This window comes from Arachis hypogaea, chromosome 13 (genome assembly GCF_003086295.3).
Source record: "Arachis hypogaea cultivar Tifrunner chromosome 13, arahy.Tifrunner.gnm2.J5K5, whole genome shotgun sequence".
Classification (NCBI taxonomy): domain Eukaryota; kingdom Viridiplantae; phylum Streptophyta; class Magnoliopsida; order Fabales; family Fabaceae; genus Arachis; species Arachis hypogaea.
The window spans coordinates 144,744,675-144,762,440 of NC_092048.1; the positions used below are offsets into that span (position 1 = coordinate 144,744,675).

The window sequence follows — 17,766 nt, forward strand, 5'->3', positions numbered from 1 at the left end:
CATTATGTTATATGTATATTAAAATTAATCACCAAAATCAATCATTAATATAAAATATAAAATAAAAAAAATTAAACTATATATATTTATTTATACAAAAATATATTAGAGATTAATTTTAGTAACTAATTTTAATATATAAATAACATTTTTAATATATATATAAATATATAATAATTAATTTTAATATATATTTAATATAATTAATTTTTTATTTTATATTATTATTATAAAATAAAAATTCGTATGCAATTAATTTGGATGAAAGTTAATAATTAAAAATTATTAAATAATAATTTTATCAAATATATTAAATTATTTACTCTAATATCTCTCTATATCTCTATTTTATTATAATATTTTGATTATTTTCATGGGATGAATCATTATTATCCATCAATCATGGCTCATATGAGTACCAAAATTTCGGTCGCAACTCCTCATTTGGAAATCGAATATACAGACCACAAAATCATAACAATATTTCATTATTATATATTTATTCAATTATGCTTTTGTATACATTAAAATTATTTTTATTAATATAATATATATTAAAATATAAATACATATTAAAAATATATTAAATTATATATATATTTATACATAAATATATTAATAATTAATTTTAATATATAAATATTATTTTTACTATTTATTAGCTATAGTTTAAATAGTAACGTTTCCAATTTCCAAAAATTAGTTGTTTCATTATTAGCTAGAGCTTAAAGCCTTAAATAGTAAGGTTTTCAAATATTAGTTGTTTTATACTTTTATTATTATAATTTTTTCTTTTGAGGAAACATCAATCATTACTCATCATTTAGAATTTTTACAAAAGGAGTGATAGAAAGTCAATAAATTTTATAATTTTTAATCATTAATTAATTAATCATCTAATCATCATTACTCATCACTCACTTATTTTTTACAGATTAAGTACCGATAAAATTTTAATAAAAGTATAAGTTTTTAGATTTTTTCTTCCCGAAAACACACTGGCAACAAAATCATAGCACTTCACTACTCTATAGCTCCAACCGCCCAGTACTTATCTTTACACACATTCAGCCACCGCACCATGGTCCGCCACCGCTTTCTCCTCGTAATCTACCCGGCACAAGGCCACATAAACCCTGCACTCGAATTCGCCAAGCGACTCATCTCTTTAAACTCACACGTCACCCTCGCTATCACCATCTACCTGCACAGTCGCATGGTTAATAAACCCTCCATCCCCGGCCTATCCATTGTAACCTTCTCCGACGGTCACGACACCGGTTTCAACGCGATAGCCGGCGGAGACGAAGACTACAAGCTCTACGCTTCCGAGTTGAAGCGCCGCGGCTCAGATTTCGTGGCAGACCTCATAAGCTCTAGTGAAAAACAAGGTCACCCTTTCACCTGCGTAACCTACACCTTGCTCGTTCAATGGGCACAAGAGGTGGCGCGTGGCTTTCACCTCCCTTCGGCGCTTTTGTGGATCGAGCCAGCCACGGTTTTCACAATCTTATATCACTACTTCCATGGATACGATAACTACATCAATGAGAAAAGTAAGGAAGAAAAGGCATCTTCATCGTATTCCATAGCACTGCCTGGTTTGCCGTTGTTGTTTTCGGCGCGTGAAGTACCCAGTTTCTTGCTGGTAGGAAGACCAAGTTTCTTGTCTTTTCTTCTTGAATCGTTTGAAGAGCAGTTTCAGGAGCTTGACAAAGAGACTAACCCTACAGTTCTCGTGAACACCTTTGAAGCTCTTGAAGCAGAGGCCCTGAAAGCCGTTGATAGAGTCAACATGATCCCCATCGGGCCGTTGATTCCGTCGGCGTTCCTGGACGGGAAAAACCCCAACGATACTTCATTCGGAGGTGACCTAATTCAAGACTCAAATGATGATGGCTACATTCAATGGTTGGACTCGAAGGCAGAGATGTCAGTGGTTTATGTCTCATTCGGTAGCTACTTTCCGCTATCTAAGAGACAGAAAGAGGAAATAGCACGTGCGTTATTGGATTGTAGACTTCCATTCTTGTGGGTGATTAGAGACGAGGAAGAGTTGAGTTGCATGGAGGAACTGAGAAAGAAGGGGAAGATAGTGAAGTGGTGTTCATAGGTACAAGTGTTGTCCCACGCTTCGGTGGGTTGTTTCGTGACACACTGTGGTTGGAACTCCACCATGGAAAGCCTAGTGTGTGGGGTTCCGGTGGTGGCGTTTCCTCAGTGGTCGGATCAAAAGACGAATGCGAAGTTAATTGAACAAGTGTGGAAGATTGGTGTGAGGGTGGTGGAGGATGAGGCAGATGGGATAGTGACGGGTGGTGAAATAAGGAGGTGTGTGGAGATGGTGATGGAGAGTAATGGAGAGAAAGCGAAGGAAGTGAGAAGGAATGGAGAGAAATGGAAGATTATGGCCAAGGATGCTTCCAAGGAAGGGGGTCCATCCGACACCAACTTAAAGGCTTTCCTCAACGCTACGCTTTTATCAACAATGAATGATTGACCACGACCGTTGCAATTCATATATAAAGAACACGAATCTCTCATCTCACCCATAATTGTGTATTCTGATTAGATCTCATAAGAAGAAAGATGCACCTCTAAATTATATCCGATAAAGTTATTATCAACCAATATAGCCAAAGAACCGAACCACTTTTGTGTGTGTGTAATTGTTAAGGTTTGGACTAGTCATAATTATTTGTGATCATGGTGATAATACTTGTTTATTTGAAATTATGGGTGATGTTTGTGGTTATTGATGATTAATTGTTTAATGGATTGTTTTTGGAAATCTTTTGTCTTATTCTTCTGTTTTTTTTTTTTCTTTTGACTTTGGTGTATTGAGTTAAAGATAGAGTAAGGTTAAATAATAGTAGAAAAAAAAATCTAAACACACATGAATAATGTGATTTCATAAACACGAAGTGTGAATTAATACTCAAAATTATTTCTGAAATTTGATCTCTAATTTAATTTAATTTTTAAATTTTTAATTAATTTAATTTGTACTCTAAAAATTTGAATCACGACTCAATTTGGTCTTTTTATCTATTTTTATCGTAAAATACTGGCATAGCAATTTTAATTAATATTTGGCATTGTTAATGGTTATATGACGTAGCAAAAATCTTATAAGCACTAATTTAATCTCTAAAAATTTGAACATAAAAACTTAGATTGTGTCCTAAATATCCTAAATTAAAGCTATTTTTAGTGAGTTGGGAAGGATGCTCAGCAGCAAAAGTAAAACTTCCAAAAATTCAAATAGATCACATTCACATGGTAGTTGAGTGAGAAATGCACATGGCAGAGGTGAAAAAGTTCCACAATAATGTAGTTATAGAAGTTAACATTTACAATTATTATCGTCTATTTTAAATCAAAAATCATGAATCTCCATTCAAAAACAGAAAAATTAAATCTTCTATTAATTCTAATTTCTCCTAAACACGAAAACAAAAAAAAAAATGCCAGCAACAAGTCTCATATTTTTTTTACTAACAAACAACATCGCTGCTATTATCCATTTGTCCAATGTATCAGAGTCAGTTGATCACAATTACATACACAAAAAATTAAAACTTAGCATACAAAAATACTACAGTATAAAAAAATGTTGAGTACCATCGCATTTACTGTCGAAAAAACAATTAAAATTTGACGGTAACTAAAATACTGTTGGATTTATCGTTGGAATAAATTAATCGGTATAAATTTCGGTGGTGAATAGTTATGTCGGATTTTTTTCAAATTCTGCAATGGAATATCGTCACTACAAAAACTAAATCCGATGAGTGGTATTGACGGATTTTTTTGGATGGTAATAATGGTGCCAAGGCATATGTTATCCACCAACTTATCGTTGGTTTAATTCGACGAAAATAATTTTTAATTTTTTAAAAAATGGTTAGGTTGTTACCGTCAGAATTTTTCGACCGTAGTTCCGACGATAGTATTTTATTTTTCTAAAATAATCTTTTTTCATCCATCTATAGTATACTCCCGATAATTAATAATTGAAATAATGCGTTAAATCTGATGTGAAATATAAAAAATTTAACTTAAAGATAAGGAATAAATTGGAATTGAATGAAATATCTAAAACAAAGCTAAATATATTACATTCTCCGCAAATTTTCTTAAAGAAATACACATCACAAAACTATATTTACATTAATTCTATTCAGATTTATCATCTTGTAACTCTGGTTCACCATCCTCGTCTTCCAAGGTAGTTTTCTAATTTTCATCGAACTCAATAAAGAAAATAATATACCTGCCATGCATTTTGAGGTAAAATAAAACGACCGTATAGTGCCTATATTTTCTGGTTACATTAACTTCAGTGATATCGTAATCCTTGTGCTTTCGTGTTTCCTGTCGCGAACTTGGATCATAGCATTCACATTTAAACAAGCACACCTTACGTAGTGTGATAGAAATACTTTTCTTCAATTATGTTGTGCAACAAACCAAACCAATCTGAGTGACCCTTGCCTGAATCTCCACGAATCCAAACTCTAGTGTTGTCTGTTTTCTTTCCAATCGACCATTGTAAGGTATAAAACCGATATCCATTAACAGTGTACATTGGGTAGCTAATGCCCTTATTCATTGGACCCCAACTAAGTAAAACTAGTTTTAAATCTATTGTGTCAGTTAGCTGCACATTGATGTATTCTCTGAACCAACGTGAAAAATTATTCAATGAGGTATCAAGATTTTTCTCTTGGAATAACTTATATGATTCAGCATAGGATAAAGAAGTTTTAGTCATATTAAGAAGTCAGTATCTTATTGCAGTATTTACCAAGACTTAAAAAACTCACATGAGATAGGGTAAAATTTGGTCATAGTTAAGCAACACATGTAGATGTGCAGTATCAATTTTTGTCTGCTCTAACTTGTAGTCACTGCCCGTACCCATTGTAACTCCTTCTGGAAAAAGGATTGGATATGTTGTTCCACTTGACAATGATTCTCCTCTCTCATCGTTTTTTGCAATCCTTGTTCTCTGTGACTCAACATGAGACTGAAAATAGAATGAACAGAATGCAGATGTTTCTTTTGCTATGAATGCTTCGCAGATGTTGTCCTCAATCTTAGCTTTGTTCTTCACGGTGCACTTGAATGAATCAATCATCTTCTCAAATGGGTATATCCACCTAAATTGGACCGACCCACATAATATTGTTTCATATGGTAGGTGGACTGCTAAGTGTTCTATAACGTCAAAAAAGGATGGAAGGAATATCATTTCTAGCTTACAAAGTATGATGGAAATGTTCCTGTCCATGACTGTAAGGTCATGCTTGCTAAGTTTCGTAACACATAACTCCTTAAAGAACTCACTTATTTCTGTGAGAGATTTCAAGATGTTGGTTGGAAGATCTCTGAATGCGACAGGAAACAAAGCCTCCATGAAGACATGACAATCATGACCCTTTAATCTAGCAAGCCTACCATGTGATACGTTTGCATACCTGCCTAAGTTAAAAGCATAATTATCAAAAAATCTTAATCCTCTAATCCACTTACAAACATTTTGCCTCTGCTCATTCGTTAGAGAGAACACCGCCTTTGGTTTAACCCACCACTCGTTATTAAGTCTTTTTAAATTTAGATTTGCCCGCTTATAAATGTCCATAAAGTTTAACCTAGCCTTATCGTTGTCCTTTGTTCACTTATCATCTATTACTGTGTGCATGATGTTATCAAACACATTTTTTCAATGTGCATCACATGAAGACAATTTCGAAACAATTATGTTCTCTGCTATAACCCGGATGTCTCAGACCTGCTCTGTTATCAACAATTCATGGGATTCTTCTGACACATTTCCAAACTTGCCTACCAAACAACTTCATAGGTGTCTCTTCTTGTTTATTTTTATACTTTTTAAATGAGTCCTTATTGCACTGAAACACATTATCCATGTCGAGAATTTTTTTATGACACTCAACCCACGAATTCTTGCTGCCAGCCGTCAACTAAAATGCATTCGTATCCTCCATACAAATGGGACATGCTATTCTACCCTTAGTAGACTAACCTGACAAAATGCCGTATGCAGAAAAGTCGTTAATGGTCCACATTAATGTAGCCCGCAGTTAGAAATTTGTCTTCATCGAGATATCATACATTTTGTACACCATGTATCTATAACTCCTATAACCCGTTCACCAAGGGCTGCAAGAAGACATCTATTTTGGCCTTTGGATTGTTGGGACCAGATATGATGCATGTTAAGAATATGTATGGGTCCTTCATGCACATTTCGGGATTCAGGTTATAAGGTGTCATGACTATGGGCCAACAAGAATATACGTTACCGAAATTGAAACTAAATGTGAACCCATTAGAGCACAAAGCTAGTCTAACGTTCCTGGGCTCGCTCGCAAATATAGGATGGACCTAATTAAAATGCTTCCAAGCTTGTCCGTGTGACGGATGCGTCATGATTCCATTAAATCTCTTGTTGTTACTACGCTAGGTCATGTGAGGGGACAAGCTCATTGATGCATACAATTGTTTCAACCTATGGATTAAGGGCAAGTAGTGCATCTACAAGATATTTACTAATCTATTCTCTCTCAACTTAGAACCTCGATCATCTACAAAATCTGCATTCATTAAAGTCTGCATCCGTGTTGTAGTACAGCATACAACCATTCAAACAACAATCAATTTTCACCACTTTTAGACCTAATTTCGAAATTATCTTCTTTGCTTCGTAGTAGTTTTGGGAGATGCCAGATGACCTTATAAGTACCAGTTTGTTGCAAAGGGTGGCCCACTTAACAAAAAACTATTGGGTATGATTTGACTCCGACTTAATACTCATCATTCTAACAGACACAGACAACTCCAAATGAATGGAGCACTCGTACAAAGGTTTTACAGCAGCTTCTAATAGATGATAAAATCTCTTTGTTTCTGGGTTAGGCATTTCTTTAGCCTCTTGCAATTCTATAACAACTGTTGCATCACACACCATCTCGTTGTATCCCTCTTGGTTAGCCTCCCAATTCATTTCATCCATGTTTAGGTCTCTCATTACTCAAAACCTCGTTAATTGACAATCAGACCTATTCAAATTAGAGGCAGACTAATTAATTCCCTATTCGTACTTCTTCGTGTTTTGTCCACATCCAATACCCATTTTTGAACCCCTTATAGTAGAGGTGAAGCGTTATTTCCGCAGGTCCTAACCACTTAGGCAGCCGACACTTTTGACATGGACACCTAAAAATCCCTTCAGACATAAACAATTCCATTTTGAAAACATGCGTGATAAACGCATCAACTCCTTCAAAGAATTCGGGTTTTAAACCCCCTGCCCATCGTTGTTCCTCTTATATGTCCATAGACGATGACTTGGAATCATATTATAAACCACACACCCTATACTTCAACGACAATTGAAATTATTTAAATTCTTAGAAAATTCGGCAGAGTGTTTCCTATAATTAGAATCTCTCGCTGAATACTATTATCAGTTTGTGACAAACTAAACACGTAGTAAACAATTTAAACGATAATTCATAGACTTTCTCCTTAATTCAGCGACATCCATCAAATAAAAACAACAGTTTTCACACAGGAAACAGCTGCAGGCATAAATCATTAACATACAGGCATTCAATGAAACATCAAATCCTAATCGTTTTAGTACATAACCCCTTATAACTCCACAATTTTCCAGCAAACAAGGGTTTGAGAAGGCGCTACTACGCACCTTCTTCCACTTCCATTCTAAAACTCTATTCTAGGAAAAGTAAGTCCAACATAAAATTTAAATATTTCATTATATTCAGAGATAGAAAATCAATCTGGAATATTACTACACAGACAATAAAAGAAGAAAACTCCAATTGAGTACAGAGAAAATACCAGCGTCCTAATAAAAAGGATTACTTATTAAATTCACAAGGTGAAACTAATTCGAAAACTAATTTAAAATAATAAGTAAAACTTATTATTCTAATTAATTAAAGCATAATTCTTAATTCAACCAAACTAACAAGAGGCATGACAAATTTAGTTTTTACTTACATTAAATTAATACAACAACTCCTAATAACATATTTCTTTAGCAAATTGAACCACTAATTTAACAACAACCCTAACAAAATATTAAACTCACAAAACAATATGAAGAAAAACATAATAACCATACCAACAAATCAATAATGATAATGGCTGCAGTCTCATTAATATCGTGGTGACAGAAGTGGCAGTGAAGGTGATGTGAACAACAACCGTTGCGAAGGATGTGACAGGAATAGTAGCAGCTGCAGATTCGACGAGCATGTACAGCGCGGTGACAGTGGATGCTTCAGTCATGGTGACAACGTCGACGGCAAGCTCCAGCAATGGCCACATTGACTATTGCCCTCGAAGGTGCAAGTAGACGAGGAGAGAGAGGGAGAGAGAGAGAAAGAGAAAGAGAGCGGGGAGAGAACGGCATCGGACAAGTAAGGGGAAAGGACTTCGTGTTTGAATTTAGCCCCAAATTTACAATCGAATTAATCCGACGGTAACGTTTTTCGTGTGCCCAAAATACAACGTTTTACCAAACAACGTTACCGTCGTATCTATCGCGGGTAATGAGCGCGCCAACATTTCTTTAGAGAGAGAGAGAGAGAGAGAGGCGTTAGACAAGTAAAGAGAAAGGACTTCACGTTTGAATTTAGTCCTAAGTTTACAATCGAATTAATCCGACGGTAACATTTTCTGTGTGCCCAAAATGCAATGTTTTACCAAACAACATTACCGTCGTATCTACCGCGGCTAACGAGCGCGCTAAAATTTCTTTTGTTTTCCCTCTAAGTATTACCGTCGAAAAATCAATTCCGACAGTAATATTTTAAGGTGACGAATTTATTGTCAATTCTAATGGTATATTCAATGAAAAATTCGCCGCTAACATCCGACGATACTCAACATTTTTTTGTAGTGCATATATCATTATTTGAAACAATATTTTGCCACCATTTTTTTATAAAAATTTTAAATAAAAAACAGCCTCCAACACATAGATTTATTGCTATATACTTTATTTTGTCTATATTATTTAAAAACAAAATTTAAATCTCTTTCTAATATTTAAATTCAAATTCAAAATTATTTTGTTTAAAACTAAATTTAAGAATCAAAATTATAGTTAAAAAAAATCAAAATTACAAAACCATCAGAATCAAATTAAAAATTTCTAAATTTTATATCCTAAACCTTAAACATACAATAAAAACTTAGATCCAAATCTTACCAAATTCTTATTCCAGATGAACAGATGTGTTCCTCTCCTCCTCTCATTCATTTACTTAATTTTACAAAGAAAATTCATTCAATGACTTTCGGATGTATTTTTAAAATATTTGTTATTTGTTATATTTATTTATTTAATAAATAAATAAATATATTCTTTTTCTAATTAACATGTATCCAATTTGTTCTTTCCTTCCTTTTGTTAGGTGAGAGAAGATTGTGGCTATATTTTTTTTAAAAATAGTTCGTAGTTGAAAGCTTTTGTAAATATTATGTTTATGGGTTGTGATGGAAGAATTTTAATTATATATATATATATATCATAAAATTATTTATTCTAAAAATTTAAATTAATAAAAATAAAAATATTAATAATTATCTTTTTAATAATATATTTAATCACATGTGTAATTTAATGTTACTGTTATATATATATATATATATATATATATATATATATATATATGACACTAGCTCGTTCACCTAGCTAAAGCTCTAAATCACACACCTATCCCTAGCGGAAATTGGATCATAAAAATGCTGGACTGCATTTATTATTTTTCGTAACAGAGAAAGAAAAACATATAAAAAAACGTGTGCAATACATAAAAGGTGTTTTATCAAACATCTAAAATCTATCTATAATAAGTTAAATTATTCGGTATGCCGCGTATGTTTGTATGTCTATCCATTGCACCCAAGAGACACATAAATTGATAAATAAGGCCACTTCTATCTATCTAGCTATAAATTGATGTTTGAATTTTATCTAATTTATTTTTTATAATAAATTTTAAAATTATTTATTTTTATATTTTAAATTAAATATTAATTTTTAATAATTTAATAAATTAAATATTACTTTTTAGGTATTATAACAATCACCTAAATATAAATAATGTCAAATGTCACATCTTTATCGTCCAAAATAATTAAATATATATAAAATTATTTATTTCATAAAACTTAAGTTTAGTGGAAAAAGCACGATCAGAGGTGGAAATAGATTCGATAAGGTTAGATTTTATTTTTGACAAAACAGATTTATAATGTAGTTAATTAACTGAGATCTAACTTGTAATTTGTTATAAGTTATTTTTTAAATATTAATAAACCTGATTTATTATTTAATCTGGAATGATATACTAGTGTGTTAGTATGATCTAACATATTTTTACATAAAATATTTTTAAAATACTTTTTTATATATAATATATTAAAGAATATTTATTTTAATTGATCTCTAAACAATTTTAAATTAGATATATTAATTCTTGATCAATTTTAATAATTTTATGAGTTTCCAATAATTATTGACATTCGTCAAATTAGTCCCCCTATCTACTTGATCCGTCAAATCCTAATAGCATTATATTATATGGCACATTAACCAGCTGATTTAGAAGTTAACTGACACGTGAGATTGAAAACAAATTAGTTCCTACTTTGCAAAATGTAGAAAGGAAAAATTTAGGGAGTCAGCAATTTTATTGCATTTTGGCCAGCATGTAATCACCAGAGAAAGGTGAGTCATTGGATGAAATCTCACACCAATCTCACATCATTAAATCATCATTGATGGCTAGTTGATGGCTACCAATCACAAATGTTGCTGGCCCCTAGCATTGCTCTTAAAATTCAAAGAGATTTTTTTAGTTGTCCTAATTTTAAGGTGTGTAAATTTAGGATTTTATTATATATAATATGGTCTCTTCGTAATGTTACTCTAATAAGAGTTTTAATTTATATTTGCAAGAAAAGCTCCCACATTGTGATTTCTTTGTACAATTTGATAAGATTTTTTATTACTAAGTTGGTGCTAGCTAGTGAGCCCAATGCTGTAATTGAAGGCAGAATCAAGAAGTTAAGAGAATTCGTTGATGCACTGGAGAAGAAGAATGATGCTATAATTATGAAGAGAGGCTAGTCCAGAGGTTGTACAAAAATGATTTTTTTTTTTCTTCCTAAGATTAGGGGTTTATCTTGTCTCTAGGATGTAGGTTACTTAACAAGCTATTTAGGTGACTTTTGGGTATTTAGAAGGTGCATTAATAACATGTTGTCAGAATGAATGTCATTATGAGTATATGTTCAATCTTAAAAAAAGTAAGAACAATATCAAAGGAAGACTATATATATGTCAAAGTAAACTAAAAATAAATCATAACTTTTCTGTTAAATAAACCAACACCAGTGTTTGGCATTAAAACCATAGTAACTATTTGTCAACAATAGACAATCAAAATAAATATTTGGTATCACATTATAAACAGCAATTACACAATATAAAGTTTAAAAACTAAAAACAAAAAAAAAATAACAACAAATTTTTAGCGTGCAGGCAGCAATTTATATCATATCCAAGAACAAGACGCAATTATACTCATCAATCATGTAAAATAAGATAGAATATAGTAAAAAATTGAACATAATTAAAGATATTGGTCTCCAATAATAAATGATATTATCAATCAAATTAATCTCTAAAAAAAATATATTTTTGTGTTTTGTAAGACAAACTAATTTGTCTTTGATCGATTCCATGTGTCAATTAACGTCTCACTCAATTTATTAATGTGTCACATGAGACAATGCTATTAGAGTATAACAGGTCAAGTTGATAAAAAAAACTAATTTAACAGATATTATTAATGAGAAATGTTAGAGCCAGCAATTTTGATATTTTGTAACCATCAATTAGCCATCAATAATATTTTAATGGTATAAGATTACATCTAAGAGTGGAAAATTATTCCTTTTTGTTTTGATGGTTAAATATTGACTAGAAAACACAAAAATTACTGGTTCCTAAACTTTTTCATTATTATTAATTGTTAGAGATTCATAAAGCTATTGAAATTTGTTAAAAATTAATACGTCTAATTTAAAATTTTTTAGGTACTAATTTGTTCAATATTTATTATATATAAATTTTTAAAGTAATTAAAACATGTAAGAGTATTTATAATAATACAGTATAATAAATTTAAAAAATTTAATAATGTTTTAATCTAAAAAAATTATACATTTATTTATAAAATAGACTAATTTGTAAGTTTAGATTTAACAACCAACAAAATTAAATTTTTAAAATAACTTGGATTTGGACATAAGTAATTTGTGATGGGTTATTAGGCTAGACCGAACGCATGTCATTACCCTGTAGGCTTCGGCCTAGCTATTTCCATTTCTATCTCCAACACACTTGTATTAGAAAAAAAAAAATCTTTCTTTTAGATGCGTGTAAATTTTATATAAATCTTTGTTCTGTTTTTATTTACTTTATAATTTTTTTAAGAGTAATAATTTTCAAATTCTAAAATTTTTTTTGTAGTAAGTTTTTTCACTCCTTTTATGTGTGTTAATCAATAATATATAATATCATCAAATTTTTTAATATTGTTAGACTTTTAACTTCAGTAACATTTATGTTAATATTGGTTCAGCAAAATTGAACATGATAAATTATTTTTCATCATATACTATTTTATTATCATAATAAATGGATAGTAATAAAATTTCAGACATTATAAGATCAAAATAAAAAAAGAAGAATGAGTTACTAGTAGTGATTTTGATTTCCAATCCATCTTGTTAAGATTTTATTAAGAAAGCAACTTAAAGTTTGCCAAAAAAAAAACGACAAACTTCACATAATAAATAAAATTCGTTGATGAGAGTGGCAACAAAGTTCACCAAAAAAAATGACAAATTTGCGCCGACGCAAAGAAAAAAAATTTCAAAAATTAAAGTTGGAATAATTTATTTTTAAAAATAAAGTTTTTTTATTTTATATAAAAAATCCTTATATTATAATATCGGCCATTTTAAAAATTTTAAATTAATTAAATGTCTAATATATAATTATCTAGGAAACGCACGAAATTAAATTCTCTCAATTTTTTATTTAAAAAAATAAAATTTAATTTTCACATCATATATTTTATAAATAAAATAAAAGAATATTAAAAAATTAAACATCACACATTCCTTAAAAAAAAATTAGGGCCGTCAAAATGGGCTAAACCCATCGGGCCAGCCCGTTTACCCGTTTAAATGGGCGGGCTTTGCCCCTAAAATTAAGCCCGTTTAAATTTCGGGCTAAACGGGCTGAGCCCGATTAACCCGAAAAAAATGACGGGTTAAACGGGCTAGCCCGCGGGCTAAACGGGTGGCCCGTTTAATTTTTTTTTCATCTTTTAAAAAAAAAAGTAACACTTTCAGCTAATATTTTTCCCAATCCGACCCGAAAATCCGACCCATCAACTAAAAAAAAATTTTTTTTAAATGGTTTTTGACCTAAAAGTGGTATTTTTTGTCAAAATATTTTTCAAAAAATAAAATAAAATGATAAACGGGCTAGCCCGTTTAACCCATCGGGCTGACTATAAATGGGCCGGGCTAAAAAATTTTGGCCCGCGAATAAAGCAGGCTTAAATGGGCCAGCCCGTTAAACCCATGGGCTTAATGGGCTGGGCCTAAATGGGCCGGGCTAGCCCGTTTGACAGCCCTAAAAAAAATCGACAGAAATTGATACACAACCACCACATAGTGTACAAGGGACCGAATTTATACTGAAGCCAAGATAAATCAATTAATGTAGTCCTTACACGTGTTCTTAAATGACCAGCCACAACTGTATTCAATTCAATATTGAGTTTGTTTCTATATATAAAAAAATGAAAATATTTGGTAATTAAAGAAAATCAACAAAAAACAATTATAATTTGTTTTATTTAGCATTTATTAATTGTTGTGATAATTAATCACAACAAAAAAAATTGCTTATCACAGATAAATTTACAGACAAATTTAATTTTTATTACAAACAGATTTTTGATTATCGACAAATTTTATCTTTCTATAAAAGCTTCATCAAAAATTACTTACCGACAAATTTTTTTCGTCGGTAATTTACCGACAGATTTTTTTCCGTTACTGATAGAATTTTCTTCGATGATGATCCCTTTTTTGCTAAAAAATCGTCAAATTTTTCGATAGATTTTTTCTGTAATTTACTGACATATTTTTTTTCGTTACCGACATATTTTTTTCGGTAATCATCACTTCAATTTTGCTTAATCCGTCCGATTTTTCGACAGATTTTTTGTGGTAACTAGCGTCAGATTTTCCGTTGATAATTGGAGTTTGAAAAAACATTTCCAACTCTAAATACAAATAGAAAATCTATTTATAAATCCGTCAGTAAGATAAAATAACATTTTTTTTAAAATTTTTTCATTACAAAATAAACCTAATTTTAGAAGTGTTAGAAGACAAAATTGCAGCATGCATCAAAATGAAAAACAGGAGCTAGAGGGCTTACTTGACCAGGATAATAGAATGGAAGCTATTTTTAACTATTTATCACAAAAAGCACATTATTATACTACATTTTTTCACACATGCGCGGGCACACACATATATATGATTCAATTTTTATCCAAAGTACCAATATCCAAAATTCTAAATACCAAAACCAAATAGGCTTCAACTAATCTTGGTCATGACACCCACCATGAGGTAAAGCTCTTCACCCAGAGACTTCATTTAAACAAAATAAGTGTTTAATCACTTGATCCATGGACTCAATCTTTATCATGAATTTATAAGCTTCAACTTATTTTAGCAAAAAATGACTTTCATTATTAAAAGAAAGACCACTTTTCACATAAATAAATCTTTTAAAATAATCAGCATTCGAATTTTTTCCTTACTTTTTATTTCAATAAGGAATATTTTCTCCAAAGCAGAACAAAGCACATCCTATATATCAATATCATGAACAGTTAAAGTAAGTAACATTTGGATTGAACTGGAGGAAACCAGAAAGACAACTACGCAAATGAAGATGACAAAAACGTCTTTTTATGAAGATGCTTTGTTTAAAAGTGTGATTTATTTATTTAGCCACACTTTAAATAAAAATAACACTTTTATAAATATTAAAATCTAACCATCCAATCCATCATCCAAAAGTCAAAAGAGAATATTTTCACACGAAGACAATTATATAATCTTCATTATAGTATCTACTAACCAAAAATACCAAATAAGATTCCTCCTCCAACCTATCCCTATTAGCTTCAACTCATTCTTTATACTGCTTCAAGAACACCTTGTACCTATCCAATGCAAGCCCACCAGTATCATAGTCTTCATCCACAATCCCACCACCTTCAAGTTGTTCCAAACTCACTCTCCTCACCAACATCTTATACGCCTCCCTCATGAACGCCACCTCATCCCTATCCACCTCCCATCCCCGCAGTGGCCAATCCTGCAGCGGCAAGCGCACCACCATAGGACCCGCCCAAAGTATCTCAATAGGCTCCAGAATCTCCCCTTTGATCTCAAACTGCTCCTCAAAGAATTCGTCCTCGTCCATCTCCAATTCCTCCATCTTCTTCTCTCTGTAGCTAGGGCTTAGCATGTTGAATGCTTCACTGGCTTCGGGAGTTTACAGAGGCATCTAAGTATGAACTAATTGAACAATGAAATCTACACAATCAATATTTCAAACATGAAAATAAAATTCCAAAAAACTGAAAGTGATAAATTCAGAAAGTAACCGAATCCGAGGATAGATTCTTGATATTCTGGAACAGAAAAATTCTAGGAGTGGTAGCAGATCTAGAAGTGCGAGAAGGAAGTCGAGAGAGAAAGAAAGAAAGAAACAAAGCAAAAGAAAAATAAAACAAAATAGCTATGCATGCATAAGAGGACAGCAAAATCAAATAAGAAATGGACGACGTAAATCATACCAGGACTAGAACAATGACAGAGTGCTGCAAAGTGCGAGGAGCGGCAGTGAATCGGACGAGATGCGGAAAAGCTCGACGAAAAATTGCGAACTAGAGGAGAGGCTAGCGTCAGTGTAGCAGCGAATAGGAAGAGTGATAAAGGCGTGGAAGAGATTAGGATTACCTGCACAGTTGAGGCGAGATCGAAACAGAGCAATTTCTGCACATTAGGGTTCGATACGACGACGCGACCAACACACGAAGAAAAATCGAGAGGGGGTGCGACGGAGTTTCGGTGTGACGGAAGTTCAGTGCGACGGTTGTGCAAGGCGGAGAGGCGCCACCGATGAAGCATTTGGAGGAGATATATAGGTGTGGAGGCGTGGATATGTGTTATGTACTTATGTGAAACGAGGAGACAAGCTTAAAGCAACACTCTTGTTTTAATATTTTCGACGGAAAAATTTAAATTACAGATAGATTTTTTGTCTATAATAAATTATTAAAAAGGACCGTTTTTCTCATTTGAATATAAATGGATTTTCTGTCTATAATTATTTTTCACAAAAAAATAATTTTTTTGATAATTTTTTTTCGTCTGTAATTTATGCTAATTCATTTTTTTGTTTTCGCCGAAAATTCCGTCGCAAATCTGTCTGTGTTTCCGTGGGATAAAATCTGTCAGAAATATCCGTTTGTAATAAGTAGTTTTCTAGTAGTGAATGAATGCTAAATAACGAAAATTTTGGCTATTTTTGTTTTTGTCTTCCTAGCATTATCGAAAAAAATAGGGAAACAATGAAAATACTAAACAATGTGAACAATGAAGTAAAAAAAGAAATTAAAATCATAAATCAGATTATGAATCAATTATTTTTAATTTCAGATTTTGAAATTTAAAAAAGAAGGATTTACAATTAAACCAATGAAAATGTTTGGTAACTAAAGAAAATTAGCAAAAAACAACCATAACTTGTCTTATTTAGCATTCATTAATTGTTGCGATAATTAATGAATGCTAAATAAGGCAAGTTCTCGCTGTTTTTTTTGTTCCCCTAACATTACTAGTCCACAGAGTCATCCCGGCATTACTGCGCTTTCTCGCTGTCTCATCCGACACCGCCCAGCCGACGTCGCCCATCCTTCCGGGTTGCCGCCCAGCCTCCCGCCAACGATGCCCAGCTTTTCCGTATTTCGCTTGCACGCCGTAGCAACGGAAGATCGCGTCGGTGATGCCCCGTACCTCCTTGTTACCGCTGCCCACCCACCGCCGGCCGTTCGCAGGGAGTTGTTGTCTCCCATCGCACCGTTCAAGACTCACATTATTCCCGTCATTTGTCTTTCTCGTCGTGCCGTTGTTGCTGGTGTACCGCTCCTCATCAACGCCATCCTTCTTCCCACCGATTCAACTCTTCCTCTTTCTCTGGCTTTATTTAAAAATTATTTATATTTTTTTGACTTAAATAATTTAAAAATTTTCTTTTTTTTCTTGTATATCATTATGAAATTGTCTAAGGCCAACAACTTTATTAAATTCTGGCCAACATATAACTAACAAAAAAAGTAAGTCATTAAATGAAATCTCACACCATTAAATCATCATTAATAACTATTTAATGGCTACAAATCACAAAAGTTGCTGGTCCTAACACTCTTCTATCATTGTTCGTATTGTTTAGATTTCTCATGCCTCTCTAACGGAATTGATCTATAAATACCCGACACTAGCAAGAGAGGGTAAACCTTCAATTAT

At 32.2% G+C, this 17,766-nt stretch overlaps 1 protein-coding gene across 1 annotated transcript; it reads left to right on the forward strand.

The window, feature by feature from the left end:
* The first annotated feature begins 778 nt into the window (after nt 1-778).
* LOC112792632 (phloretin 4'-O-glucosyltransferase-like) lies at nt 779-2,791 on the forward strand. The gene has a single exon (XM_072213307.1). It carries the CDS (start codon nt 1,082-1,084, stop codon nt 2,111-2,113), a length of 1,032 nt encoding a protein of 343 aa, XP_072069408.1. The 5' UTR covers nt 779-1,081; the 3' UTR covers nt 2,114-2,791.
* The last annotated feature ends 14,975 nt before the right edge of the window (nt 2,792-17,766 follow it).